Raw genomic sequence first — 15,600 nt, forward strand, 5'->3', positions numbered from 1 at the left:
AGATACTAAGACATCTTACGTGAAATCCGAAGACTATTCTAGGAAGTCCAGTACGGTTGAATTATCGGATTCAACAGACAGAAACTACTTTACTAAATTATGGGCCAAACTTTCATCCAAAAAGTCACCAGTGGTAAGGGCAGGGCAGGTGGGGTAAAAGTGATTGTAGAACCGTATTTCCTAAAGGGTTTAGGGTCCGAACATGTCGGCACACGCCTTAAATCCCAGTCCTCGGGAGGCAGAGACAGGTGGAACTCTGAGCTTGAGACCATCCGGGACTACATAGTGAGATCCTATCTTAAAAACAGGGGTGGGAACCTGCCGCTCTTTTTTTTTTTTTTTTTTTGATTCTTTTTTTCGGAGCTGGGGACCGAACCCAGGGCCTTGCACTTCCTAGGCAAGCGCTCTACCACTGAGCCAAATCCCCAACTCCATATGTACAACAATGCCAAGCAACCAGAGCTTCCAGGGACTAAGCCACTACCTAAAGACTATACATGGACTGACCCTGGACTCTGACCTCATAGGTAGCAATGCATATCCTAGTAATAGCACCAGTGGAAGGGGAAGCCCTTGGTCCTGCTAAGACTGAACCCCCAGTGAATGTGATTGTTGGGGTGAGGGCGGTAATGGGAGGAGGGAGAGGGGTTAGGGGGATGTTGGCCCGGAAACCGGGAAAGGGAATAACATTCGAAATGTAAATTAGAAATACTCAAGCTAATAAAAAAAATCTTTTCTCATACATTAAAAAAAAAAAAAAAAAACAGGGGTGGGGGCAGAATGTGGGGATTAAGTTTCCCTAAACCATTCTCTCACATCTGTGAGCTGTAAACAAGATTCTTTCTCCTCCCCTCCCCCACCCCATCTCTAGGAATAGTTACTCTCTTTAAAATTGAATTCCCAAGTGTAAGTTTTTTAGTACCGCTTTCTCAGGCTCCCAGTAAAAACACTGGCATCCGACTCTTGTGTTTTGCAATAGAAAAGCACCACAATAAAACAGGCACGGTAAAATGTATATTTCAAGGGGCCAGTTGCTCTGAGCTGGGAGGTGACTATGAGTATCTGGGGAAAACATCAAGTCCACTCCAGAAGTGTGTTTTATGGCATTGTCATTTAAAGCAGGCCTGTAACAATGTCCCAACTCAGCCCTCTAGGAACATCTGGAAATTGTCCCATGTAGGAGTGTATAATATACACTAGGGCCTGTGCTCGTTTTCATGAGTAATAATTTTTTTATGTAATAATCTGGGAATGCAGAGACTTAAAAAAATTACAGTTGCAGAATATACCTATGCTGGTTCGAATAGGAATGCCTCCCATAGACTCACGTGTGAACCCTTGGCCCATAGGGAGTGGCACTAACAGGAGGTGTGGCCTTGTTACAGTAGGTGTGGTCTTGTTGGAGGAAGTGTCTCACTGTGGAGGTGGGCTTTGAGGTCTCATAGGTTCAGGCTAGGCCCAGTGTGGCACACAGTCTCTCCCTGCTGTCTGTGGGTCAAGATGTAGAACTCTCAGCTTGTTCTCCAGCACCACGTCTGCCTGCATGCTGCCACACTTCTCGCGCTAACTACAGTGAACTACCTCTCTGAAACTGTAAGCCAGCCCCAGTGAAATGTTTTCCTTTTATAAGAATTGTTATAGTCAGGGCTGGAGAGATGGGTCACTGATACAGAGCACTGGCTATTCTTCCAGGGGACCTGGGTTCAATTCTCAGCACCCACATGGCAGCTCACAACTGTCTGTCATTCAGGCAAAACGCCGCAATGCACACCAGCAAACAAACAATGCAAATAAATAAATAAATAAATAAATAAATAAATAGTTGCTGTGGTCATGGTGTCCCTTCACAGCGATAAGAAATCTAACTGAACTTGTAGTTGTCAACTTAAAGCCAGCCTATTCAAAGCCAGTTACCACACCGCCTTCCAAAGTCAGAACCAAGGTCAGTGGTCAAAAGAATCAGTGGTTCAAGTCTTGTGCTGTGTCGCAAAGGGACACACCTGAGCATTCCCCTGAAAGGCATAACAGCTCTTGGGAATTCTGAGTGCACAGAACACGTGTTTCTGTGTGGCCTCTTGCACTGACTTTGAGGGTAGGCCTGCCCCTCTCACCCACTCACGTAGAAGCATTCTCCCACATTCCCACAGACTTCCCTCTAGTTCTTCAGTTCACACTGCCAAAGACAAAAGAGCCCGACCGCCTCTAGCCATGTTCCTCAAGCCTGACGAGACTCTGCAAGTCCCCCATTGCAAGGCCTCCCGATTATGGCCTCTTAGGGGCACCTGTGTGTGCATGAGCTCTTAAGAGTCTGTAAATAACGTGAACTGGTTTCATGGTGCTTGAGTTCATGGAAGTCATATAAGTCAGTCAAATCTAGAATTATGCCCGCTCACCAGGACTTAGGAGACATCAAACATCAGCCATTAGCAATGGAGACCGCTCTCTGTCTTTAGATTAAGAATCCAAAGGCTTCTGGCTTTTCTGGGAGATTTCAGAAAGACCTGCAGTCTTCAGATCACATGGTAACTTTGGAGATGTTCTTGTGAGCTCCTGGATTCCTTTTCAAGCTGCTGGTTCTGGTATTCCCCACATTCTCTCCTCTCCTGCTGGCTGGTTGCTCTCTTTTCCTGGCTAAGTCTCAGGTAACCCTGTGATCTTGTCATCCCATGGAATCTCAGGTAGAAATGAACAGGTAAGTCGGCCTTAACGTGGAGCACCCACTGCCGTCTGCCATTCTGGTTCTGGTCAGTTTCTTCATGTGCCCTTGACACCCTGGTTTTCTTGAAAGGAATGCCGTGCTGTTTCTAAGAACTGAGGCTCTCAGACATAAATTCTCAAATCTCCCTCAGTGGCATCAGCATCCAGGGTATGGAGCTACAGTAGCAACCCCAGCGTGGTTCACACAAACATGTAAACCAATGGAATAGAATGCTGGGCTCAGAAATAAGCTCACGTAGTCATCTGATCTTTGACAAAGCTGTCGGAACACTGCAGCAACTTCATCCTCAACAGAAGAGCTCACTCAGTGCAGTGCTGGGAATAGTGGGTGTTCACACGGCAAAGGAGACTCTGAGCTGGGAATGGGGTTCAGTTGCTAGACTGCTTGCCTGGCATCTATAAAAACTTGAGCTCAATCCCAGCACTACCTAAGATTGAGCATGGTAGCCCATGTCTATAACCCTAATACTTGGGAGGTGGGGGTAGGAAGATCAGAAGTTGTCTGGTAAGTTCAAAGCCAGCAAGGACTACATGGCACCCTGGAAAAAGAAACTAGATACTGCATATCCCACACAAAAATCTTAATGTAAGACCTGAACTCTGGAACTGCTAGATGCACCGGGGAAAGGCCCGGGATAGAGACGCAGGCCTACCCAGGCTTCCTGGAAAGGACTGTGGTGATACGGGACACAGCCCGAGTTGACAGTGGGATTGCAAAAAAAATTAAAATGTTTACACAAAAAAGGAAACAATTATATTCAGCAGAGTAGAGATTCAGTTACAGAATGGGAAACAATCTTTGTCAACTATACATCAGACAAGGGATTGATAGCTACACCTGAGCTTAGCCAAAAGGTTAGCAAGCAATTGGATTACTATCTGGAATCTACTTTAAAAAATCTCTAAAAATGGGGTTGGGGATTTGGCTCAATGGTAGAGCGCTTGCCTAGGAAGCGCAAGGTCCTGGGTTCGGTCCCCAGCCCCGGAAAAAAAAATCTCTAAAAATTAAATACACATACATACACACACACACCCCACATACACACCCTACCCCACACAGGACACACACACACACACACACACACACACACACACACAAAACCTATCCAGTCAGTTAATGGAATAATGCCATTAACAGGAAGTTCTCAAAAAAAAAAATACAGATGGCTAAAACATATTTGAAAAAGTGTTCCATATCCTTAGTTCAGGGAAATGCAGAAGGAATGGGGGTGGGGGGCAGGTATATGTTAATGACCTATATGATGTATACTAATGACAGTGTAAACTAAGACATCCACTATAGAAATCAATATGGACGTTTGTCACGTAACTCCAAATTGAACTACCACATGACTCGACTATTCAGCCCCTGGCTGTGTACCTGAAGGATTCTGGGGCAGCATACCACAGAGCTATTTTACAGTCTGTGTTCATTGCCACATAATTCACAATAGCCAAAGTATGGACCCATGCTAGCTGTCCACCAAAAGATGAGCAAATGGATAAAGAAGATGTGGTCCATGCACACAGTGAAATTTCCTTCATCTCTGGAGAAGAAAGATGATGTCATTTATAGGAAATGGATGGAAATGGAGGTCACTGTTGAGCAACACCATCAAGACTCAAGAGTTAGTCAAATATTGAACATTTCATATGTGGAATCTATTGTGTGTATGTGCCCTTCTGTCTCTGTCTCTCTCTGTGTCTCTCTCTGTCTCTGTGTGTGTGTGTGTGTGTGTGTGTGTGTGTGTGTGTGTGTGTGTGCGCGTGTATGTATGTGACATGAAAGCAGGAAGGAGATTGCGAGAGCAGGAGGAGGCCTAGCAAAGTAAGAAGGAGGAACAAGGGAGGTGGTGGACCATATGCCTTGAAAAGAAAAAGAATAGGGGGGAAGAGGGCTGAGAGGACTATAAGGGAAAAATAAGAACCAGTTATATGAATATGTCCTTATCAAACCTATTTCTTTGCATTCTAATCAAAACTATCTTCGTTTCAAAGGAGAAGAAAGAAAATATAAAAATAAACTAGACATGGTGGTGCACTTGTAAGCCTAGCACCTGAGAGTCAGATGGATTTCTCTGAGTTAGCGGCCAGCCTGGTCTACATGGCAAGTTTCAGGATAGCCACGGCTATGTAGAGAGATTGTGCCTCAAAGAAAAGAAAAGAGAAAAGAATATACAAAGATTGGCTCATTGAGTAAAGACACTTGTCACTGCCTAGCCATCTGAGTTGATCTCCTGAGCCCAGATGCTGGAAGGAAGGAACCGACTTGAGCCAGTCCTTTTACCACCATGTATGCCATGGGACGGACTCTCATGAGACTCTCTCTCTCTCTCTCTCTCTCTCTCTCTCTCTCTCTCTCTCTCCCACCCCTCGTATTTACTCATTGACAGAAAATGGAAAGAAATCTTGGAGGAGGAGGAGGAGGAGGAGGAGGGGGAGGAGGAGGAGGAGGAGAAGGAGGAGGAGGAGGAGGAGGAGGGGGAGGAGGAGGAGGAGGAGAAGGAGGAGGAGGAGGGGGAGGAGGAGAGAAGGGGAAGGGGAAAAGGGGAAAGGGAAAAAGGGAAGGGGAAGGGAGAAGGGAGAAGGGAGGAGAAGGAGAGAAGGAGAGAAGGCGAAGGAGGAGGAGGGTCTAAATGGAGACAAGATGTCCTAGGGTCTTTGTACCGAAGGTTCAGGTAGGTGGCGAATGTAATGACTAACGTCGGCCCATCAGACTGCAGTGACTTAAGGACACATACTTCAGCCTCTGGAAAGTTACTAAAAGAAGATTAAGAGAAACATAAATTTTAATCTAATTGGGAAAAGAGATGTAGGGACAAGTAGACATTGTACTGAGAGTGCTGACCAGTACAACATAACCTAGGCGTAGAAACAATGTTTCTGGGAGTTCAGAAACAGTCAAGAGATGCACTTGACAAAGCCACCAGACATTCAATAAGCATTGTTTTAAGTATAAGGAATTTCAATATTATAGTAATAATAATTTTAAGTATCTTAAAATTCAAAGAACATTTTTCTTCCTTAAACAAAAGGATAGTATAATGCCACACGTCTTTAATCCCAGCACTTGGGAGGTAGAGGAGGGTGGATCTCTGAGTTCTAGGCCAGTCTGGTCTATAGGACCAGGACAACCAGGGCTACTCAGAGAAAGCCCGTTTGTATGTAGATGGTTTGCCTGTATGTGTGTATGTGCATAACATGCATGCAATGCCTGTGAAGCCCAGAAGAGGGCGATCTCTTGGTGCTGGAATTAAGATGGTAGTGATCTGCTATGTGGGGGCTGGGAACCAAATCGGGGCTTCTACGAGAACAGCAACCATCCCTAACCCCCAGGCCGTTTTCATAGCTCCCTAAAATATGTTTTGACTAGGATCTAAGATTAATGTTAATAATAAATCTAATAAAAAAGATGTATAATGCCTCTACATAGAAAAATATAAAAATATTATTTAGAATAAAAAACAAAGTTACATTTATGAATTACAAGAATTGCATACATCAGCTCTTCAAATCTATAGATATAATCTGAGCCAGTCAAAAATTCCCACAGCTCTTTGTGAAATTGATTTTGATATTTGTATGGAAATGCTAGCCCTATCTCAGAGACAAACCTGTGCGTGTGAAAGGAGAAATCTTTCACGTGCATGGGCCTGACCTGTGACAAGCGTGGTAGGAAGAAGATGAGATCTTTGATAGAATTAGCTGCTTACAAATGAGGGTTTACATTTAACGCCAGTCCTACACCACACACAAAACCTAAGGGATTTGCAATCTATGTAATCTACATGATCTCATAAATGTGAAAAGCAGAACAGTACTTCTGTAAGATAATGTAAGAGAGACTCTTATGACCATGACACCGTGAATAGTTTCTTAAATATAAACACAAACAATGCTAACTAAAAGAAAATGTGGAAACACTGAATTACATTAAAATTAAGAACTTCCGGGCAGAGGAGATGGTTCTGCCACTAACCATGAGGACCAGAGTTCAATCCCTGAAACCTTTATGGCGGAAGGAGAGAAATGACCCCTGAAAGTTGTTCTCTGAGCTCCACACATACCCTGAGGCATGCATGTATACATACTAAATAAATAAACAGATATAATAAAATTTAAATTAAGAACTCTTGTTAATAAAAGTGGCATTAAACTTTAAAAAGGCAAACCACACCAAGATACTTGCGATGTATAAGCGACAGAGTATTTGTGCCCACAATACATAAGGAACTCTTACTGGTTACTAAGGACAAAATATGTGATACACAGGAAACCTGCACACAAAAAAATAGCCTGGTGACCAGTGATGTTATGACAGGTTTATATGACCACAAAACAATGCAGGTTATAATCATACTGAGATGCTTATAAGAATAAACTTAAAGTAGTAAATTATAAAACAGACTTTTTATTGGGTGTTTTTTTATTTACATTTCAAATGTTATTCCCTGTCCATAAGCCCTCTATGTCATCTCCCTTCCCTTCTTCTATAAGGATGTCCCTCTCCCCAACCGCCCCCCTTCCTGCCTCCCCACCCTGACTTTCCCCTACACTGGGGGTCCAGCCTTGGTAGGACCAAAGTCTTTTCCCATTGGTGCCCAACAAGGCCATCCTGTGCTACATATGCAGCTGGAGCCATGGGTCTGTCCATGTGTAGTCTTGGGGTAGTGGTTTAGTCCCTGGGAGCTCTGGTTGGTTGGCATTGTTGTTCTTATGGGGTTGCAAGCCCCTTCAGCTCCTTTAATTCTTTCTCTAATTCCTCCAATGGGGACTCCATTCTCAGTTCACAGTGAAAACTCTTACATGACAACGGCTGGGGGGGTTAAACAGTGTATGTTGACAGCAGCTGGACATACTGGTGTTGAACATACATGTGCCCCATGCCTCAGCAAGGACATTCCTGACATAAACTCAATAGAGAGGAGAGGCATGCACAGGAGTACAGGGCTATGTGCCACAGCGTCAGTCACAGAGGCCCCACACTGGAAATCCAGACGTGTAAAATGTCAAACACATAATGAACTGTGTACAGTAACGTAAGTGAACATACTTGGATTTAAACATATTTGAAAGACACTGACTTTCTGTACTTTTGACCCATATCAGGATTCAAATAATCTCACCTTATGATCTTTTCTAGTTGACTTCCTTGAAATGGAGTCTTTGATAGCTGCTTTGCCATTTGGCATAACAAGCTAGCTCACGCTCTTGTATTTTACCTGGCACAGACCCGTTATTGAATGTCAAATGACCCCCATAGGCTGTGTGAGCACGTGGTCCCCAACTGGTGGCACTGATTGGGTGGAACCTTTAGGAGGTAAAGGCTTGTTGAAGGGAGTGGGTTCGGTGGTGCAGGCCTTGGGGTGTATTGCCTGGCCCTACTTCCTCTCATTCTCTGCTTCCAAAGTGTGGATGCGATGTGACCAGCCAGCCCGTACTCCTGCCACCATGCCTTCTCTGCCTGAAGCCATATCGTTCCCTGCCATGATGAAGTATGTCCCTCTGGACACATAAGCCCAAATAAACCCATTTCTTTCCTAACTTGCTTTTGTCTGGGAATTCTGTTACAGTAACAGAAAAGTAACAAAGATACCCCAGAGCTGTTTTTACAGGGAGCGGTCTTGGTTTCCCTAAGTGAGAGGTCATAGTTCAACGATGCATTTCGGCCATTAGGAACGGCCATCACTATTGGAGTGGCCATTACTTCTAGGACTCCTTAGGGGAAAAGACACTGGGAACCAAACCCAGGGCCTTGTTCATGCTAGGCAAGTTTCTACCACTAAACTATAGTCTCTGCCCTCTGGTCTTTTTCCCTGGCTAGATAAAATATTTCATGAGTTCAACCTGATATTTCTAATTAAAATTCATGGCCTCATGAGTTTTGCTTTTTCTATTACACCTTTATCTTTCTTGCACACTGAGAATCCTTCCCAAAGGCTTCTCAGAGACCTAGACGATGATAGGATTATGATAGGCCGTTAAATTACTCTTCTGCTCTATCCCACATCATGAGAACAGCCTCTGAATAACAATACTAACACAATCATCCCATTATGAAAACTGAAACGTGCTTTTTAAATGTCATTTTCTTTGTTTCTCTCGTTTTCATTAGTTCTTTGAGAATTTCATAGAAACCATTTTGATCGTATTTGCCCTCCCCTGACTCCTCCCTGGTCCACTTCCCATTCCCTCCCTCCCTCCCTGACTCTGAGTCCTCTGTTGAGTTCTCAAACCCCATTAAGCACAGTTTGTGCTGCCCAAGAATTCTTGGATGTGTGGTCTTCACTCAACCCACCACTGAGTCTCCCCGCTGATGACTCTCCCTCTCCGGCAGCTGTCACCCACGGCCAGGATCCTCTCAGCCAGGGGTGGGGCGCTCATCCTCATGCTCCACCACGTTGTTTAAGGCTGCATGACAGCTACGCATAGTCAGTCTGTATTTTGTATTAATTCTGAAATATGCATATACTTAAGATTCATCAGAGTGTGGCTCAGTATCCGGCTGTTGTATGATGTATTCTGTGTACAGAAAAAGCTAAAAAACAATTTCCTGAGTTCTCACAGGCTGATGCCCGGTCCGTTCCACTCTTAGGCACTGTGTTCAGGCCACAGTGTCCCTTATTCCTGTCAGTGTGTGTAGCGTTTGCATGTTGAGTCTCCACACCTGAAATATCTCTCCTTTTCTCCCAGATTCTTCAAACTCTTTCTTTTGGATTTTCAGGGTTTCTTCTTCTTCTTCTTCTTCTTCTTCTTCTTCTTCTTCTTCTTCTTCTTCTTCTTCTTCTTCTTCTTCTTCTTCTTCACTTTCTAGTTATCTTAATCCATTCTCTCTCTCTCTCTCTCTCTCCCTCCCTCCCTCCCTCTCTCCCTTCCTCCCTTCCCCTCCTCCTCTCCCTCTCCCTCTTTTCCCCCCTTTCTCATTCTTGAATTTCTTCTGATTCAGTTGTTTCTGTAGTAATCTTTTCCCTTTTATTTCTAGTTCATTCTTGAGTTCTGCCACCGTATTTGTTGGCTTTTAATTATAATTTTATTTGTTCTTTAATGCCTTGAGTCTTTCACTTATGTCTTTGTGTTTACTTTGAAACAGCAGATTACAGATTTGATGTTTTATATGAAAGCTTTGTCTGAAGGGCTGGTGTTCACTTTTATTTTTTCTCTTAGGATAGCCGCATATGAAATTTAACTAAATACCTTCTATTGCCCATCTACATGAAATTAATTTTCTGAGAGTTTGTGAAGTGACCATGGTTCCTTCAAACAACCCTAAAATCGATATCAGTTCCCCTCCTGAGATCTCCTGGCAGTTTTTTTTCCTGTTGAATTTGTCCTATTAAATTTGTATTCCATTCTCTCAGCTGCTCTTGGTGTGTGTGGTGGTTGGAATGAGACATCCCCCATATCCACAGGCGTCTGAATACTTGATCATCAATTGGATCCTTCTGTGGGTCTCCCTCTCCCTCTCCCTCTCCCTCTCCCTCTCCCTCTCCTTCCCTCCTTCTCCCCTCTTACCCCCTCCCCCCTCTCTCTCTTACCCCCTCCCCCCCCTCTCACTCCCTCCCTCCCTCCCACTTGTTGTTTAGATGTGAACCCCCAGCTCTCAGCCTGGAGCTCCCTGCTGCGGTGCTGTTCTCATATGGACCCTCTGGAACCATAAGCCCCAGTGAACCCTTGCATTGGTAATGGTGTTCTATTGCAGCCACAGAAAAATAACTAACACAGTGTGGGAGCTGTCCTCAAAAAAGAACCCCAGTGAGGCGGCTTCAGAGTTTTAGTGCATTCAGTTCCTTTAGCATGCACTGGAAGTCCATCCCCACTCACTGGTAGAGGGTGGGGACGCCCTTCCCAGGTTTTAGCTCTGGGCTTGAGGGGGTATTTTGGCTCCTGGTTTTGTAGAATGTTTGATATGGTTTTGATTTTGCTATTCAGCTCCTAGTTTTTATTCTTTGACAGTCTCATATAAGCATGATAAGAATTTTAGCCATTCCCATCATCCCCCATTTCTCCCCTCTCATCCCTCACCCCTTCCCACTAAAGCCTTCCTTTTTCCTAACAAGTCCATCTCCTCCTCCCACATGTACTCGGTGTGTGTGGCCCACTGGGTGTAATTAGAGTTGCCTGTATGAGTGCAGGGAGGAAGTTATGGTTGCTGTGTATTTTTATGCAGAGGCAATGGGAGCTCCAAAATTTATTTGGGGACTAGGAGTGGGGAGCAGTTAGCTCAGGGATTGAGCACTGCCTAGCATGTGCACCTGAGAGTCTATCCCCAGCACCTCAAAACGAAAACAAAAGTACAGACCTCATTGACAGACCACTGGGAGGAGTTATCGTCCAGCTATGACATGATCGAGAGTCAAATTCTCATCATAATAAAAAGAATTTAGGAGAAATTGCAGCAGTAAGTGATTGAGCGTAGTGTGATTCAGGGCAAAGCGTAATGAATTTGTATGGTGCTGAGTAATAACCAAAAGGAGCCGGCAAGGCGGCTCAGTGGGTAGGGGCATTTTGGAACTCTTGGAAGTACGGAGGTCACAACAATCAGCCAGGACTCAGATCAGTGCATTGCTCAGCTCTCAACAGAGAGACTCCTTGCAGTGGCTGGGGACACAGAGACAGCTGACAGCACGGAGAGAATGAGGGACTTCGGAGCACTCAGTCCTAAACAGGATGTCTTCATCAACCCTCCTCAAGGCTCTGGGATCTGTGTGGAAGAAAGACTGGAAAACTGCAAACCGGAGGTGGTCAATGACCAAAAGAAACAGCTTCTTCCAGACACAACAGGACTGGTGTTCATACAAACCCACAGACACCGTGACAGCACACACAAGACCTACACAGGTTCAAACAGACAAAACCCCAGTACAGAGAAAGGGCCCAACCAAGAAGCTATTTGCAACTGATAGCTGCTGGGAAAGGAAAAATAAGTTCTCTCTGATAGAGCATTGCTGGGACTATCAAGACATTCCAGGGCAGGCCCCACACTCACGAGTAATTGGCCAACATAAAATGAGCGCCATGGTTTTTATGTGTTTCCTTTTGTATTTTTGTATTTTTCTATCTTATTGTTATGATTTGGTTTTTTGAGGTATTTTGAGAGATGGGTAGGGAGGTAGGAGGAATTGGGAGTTGGAGGAGGGGAAAGAATATGATCAAAATATATCTTATATAAACCTTTTAAATAAAAAATATGGAAAGAGCAACAGCTGCACAAAGTCTTACAACTTATACACACACTCATACACAAACATACACACACATACACACACACATACACATACACACACATACACACACATACACACATACATACACACACATACACACACATACACACATACACACACATACACATACACACACATACACACATACACACACACATACACACACATACACACATACACACACATACACACACACATACACACACATACACATACACACACATACACATACACACACACATACACACATACACACACACATACACACACATACACACATACACACATACACACATACACACACACATACACACACACAGTGACACACCCTGCCCCTCTCATGGCACATATGTATGTAGCAGTATTAATTTAAGAAGAAAGAGCACATAAATCATTCTAAAAACAGAATATTCACAGAGTTGGTTAGTGTGTAGTGTTTCAATGTGAAGCCATTAGACGCATCTGTGGAGTTACAGATTTTCCTCTGGGGTTAGAATAGGGCTTCCTTTCTCACCTCATCACGCCTCCTTCAGCTCTCAGCACGCATGTTTTTCTCCCCCACTGCCCCCTGCCTACCTCTGTCCATCTTGAATGAGGCTGTTGTCATTGGTGACCCACGTTACCTCTGCATCCATCAGATCTGTCATGCAGAGGCCCATCAATCAAGCTCGGGGTCTGGCAGCAGGGCAGCTGAAAAGTAGGGGACGGGCATTCGAGATCAGAGCGCATGGCCAGAGAAAGAGGAAGTGGTCTTGGTAAATAAGTGTCCATCTGAGAGCCTGTTTCCAGTGAGCTCACAATAGCTCCCATGAGTCCGGCTCTAAAAATAATTTTAAATCCAAACACTTAAAGTCAACTTTTGTCAAGATAGGAGCAGTGACAGTAAGTTGGGCCCCAGATAGCTTTGGAAAGGGAAGCACCATCCACTCTGCTATAGAGCAAAAATAATTACTGAGCCTCAGCTCTGTGCTGTGTGCAGGGCGTGCAGTAGTGATGTAGTGACCCAAGAGATGCCTGGTCTCTGGGATGCACCTTCTTTTGCAGAGATGTCCAGTGTGCCAGTTGTGACATTAGGACAGAGCAGAGCCACTCCTACAGGTACACAGAACCACATCAGCGTCATTCTCAAAAGATCTAATCTTGAAAAAAAATTTCCCCAAAGACATTAAAAGGCACGACACCATGCCAATTCCCAAGGCTCTCTGTAACTAACTGAGGTTTGTACCCTGCATGCTTGTTTGCCGCTGTTCCCTCTGCAGCCTTCCTGATCACGAAATGGAAAATCAAAGCACCTATGCTTGTTTCAGACCAAGTTATTGCAAGCAGTGGTTAATGTACTTGGGATGCACGCGCTGTTAAAGTGCATGCTACAATATGCCTTCTCTTCTTCTTCTTTTTTTTTTTTCTCTCTTTTTTCAGAGCTGGGGACTGAACCCAGGGCTTTGCACTTGCTAGGCAAGCGCTCTACCACTGAGCTAAATCCCCAACCCTGCTAAGTCTTTAGGAAAGTACGAATCTTATATCTGGGAGCTTAGAGTGGAGTGTCCCAGTATTTGAACAGTTGCTAAAGGGGTCAACATTCCATTGGAGGATCTGATTAGAAACACTTGTAGCCATTGTAAAACTGCACGTATGTCCCCCGCCCCATTTTAGTTCTGTGTTTTCCATGTTCCCTTTTGCCAAAATCATGAACCATTTTTTGGTAAACTGTCTTTTCCATTCCTATATTGCCACCCAGTGTTTTTAACGTATTTATCGTGATAATGATGGCGAAATGCAGAACTGTAATTTTCATTGTTTTCAGGTCGTACTTAATTCCGGTTAAATATATTTGTTCGATCATTTACTTCATGTGAGAAGATGAAAGTCATCTCTACCCTGTGCCCTTCAGAAGTCTATCATCTCAAAAGAATGGCTTAAAATAAAAGTCAAGGCCTGGCATGACGACAGCACGTCTGTCCTCACAGTACTCGGGAGACAAAGCAGCGGATACCACTGCAAACCTGGTCCACTTAGTGAGTTCCAGGCCAGCCGGCACCAGACAGCAAGTCCTTGCCTCAAACAAGCCCAAAACACGTGACCATGAAGTACTATTAAAACTGTCGCATTGTGGGCTTGGACGGGGCTCAGTTGCAGAACGCTCGCCCAGCATGCAGAGATAGCCTGGCTTGGAATCCTAGCACTGCAGGACCTGGGCGTGGCGGCAGGAGTCTAACATCCCAGCACAGAGAGACGGAAGAGGAAGCAGAAGTTCAAGGCCATCTGACTACCTAGTGAGACCAGGGCTAAGATACATGAGATCGATCTGTCTCCGAATAAATAAATAAATAAGGAAAATCACAAAGCAAAGACCTTGACATTGTCATTTGTCAAATAAAACTTCCAAATTAAACTTCTGTGTCTGCAGAGCATGTGGCTTATTCATAAAATTTGTTTTTACCTTTCCGCTAAATAACTGCTAATTGTTTTCTATGTTTGTCTGCCCTGCCCCGCCCCCGCCCCAGCCCCAGCCCCTTTTGCCTCATGTACTTGGAAACCTCTGGTAAGGAGGAAATGATTATAGCTATTTTGATCATCTGACACCCTTTCCACATTAATTTTCTGATCATGTGTCTTGCCTAGGAAAGAGAGTCTCTCCAAAGACAGCATGAGACAGCCCGGCAGGCACTCATGGGGAAGACACCCCGTGATCACACACTCCTGTTTCAAAGGTAGTAATCTATTACTCTGGTTGATGCCTGGCGATCTGGGATTGATGTTCCGATGTCTACGTATACCAAATGAACCCCAGTCATCAATATAAGCAGAGAGCTCTGCACCCAAGTGGATGCTTGTGGTCCAGTATCAAACTCTGTCTGAAAGTTGTAGACATTTGTATATTGTTTTAAGACATAGCTACTAGAAATGGGTGGTTCTACTGACTGAAAACAGAAGGACACTTCTAGGGTTCCAGTATAAGTGTCAGCCTGTACCACGGCTGTTCTTGCCTGAAGTTAATTACATCCTGTTGAGTTCCCTGTACTTGTCTGTCTTCACTGCCCAAACAGTGGGGATTATTCGTGGGGTCACTCGTTCAGTTTTTCCTTTCCACACTAGGCCAGAAGGCTCAGAAGCACAAGGACCTTAGCACTCCATGAACTTTTGGTCCTGGGTGTAAAATGTTTTACTCAGTGCCCACCACAGAGTGCGAGCACCATAGGTGGTATTGGCTGTAACAGTTACTGCTTTATTAATTACTATGTATGAAAAGGCACACTGAGCCATTTTAAGTTTAACTCCAAGTAACCGGATCATGAGATGGTTATATATTTCTTGTTATTTTCTCATTAATGTCATGGGTTTCAGTGCTCTGAATTCTCCCTTCTATGTGACCTTTTAGAATATTTGAGTAATGACTATGTCCTGGCCTTTTGTCTGAAATCAAGTGTGGAATGTTTGAGTAATGGAGAAAGCCCCAGGTTTTAGAAAGTTGCTAAGATCAATAACCAAATCTCAAGTTAGAGCATTCAGAAATTCTTTTTAGTAAAGTTATGAATGCAAATACCCAGGAAACTGAGTCTTAACAGCCATTTGATTTTTTCAGTATCAATGTTGCCTCTCTTGTCTGTGATACATGTTAGGAATATTAATCAATATAAGTGATATTAAAATTTTGTCT

At 44.1% G+C, this 15,600-nt stretch overlaps 1 protein-coding gene across 8 annotated transcripts in view; it reads left to right on the top strand.

Moving 5' to 3' along the window:
* Lrguk (leucine-rich repeats and guanylate kinase domain containing) overlaps positions 1-15,600 on the top strand; it is a 123,033-nt gene that overhangs the window by 86,431 nt on the left and 21,002 nt on the right. For 6 of the 8 annotated variants that reach the window (XM_017592530.3, XM_063285744.1, XM_006236253.5 and 3 more), the window contains exons 16-17: positions 3-133; positions 14,565-14,653. In XM_017592530.3, coding sequence (XP_017448019.1) covers positions 3-133; positions 14,565-14,653 — 220 coding nt within the window. Of the gene's footprint in view, positions 1-2; positions 134-13,746; positions 14,352-14,564; positions 14,654-15,600 lie in introns of those variants that run through there. The other 2 variants (XM_017592531.3, XM_063285746.1) reach the window with 1 other exon arrangement.

The sequence above is a fragment of the Rattus norvegicus genome, chromosome 4 (assembly GCF_036323735.1).
Source record: "Rattus norvegicus strain BN/NHsdMcwi chromosome 4, GRCr8, whole genome shotgun sequence".
NCBI classification, from domain to species: Eukaryota; Metazoa; Chordata; class Mammalia; order Rodentia; family Muridae; genus Rattus; species Rattus norvegicus.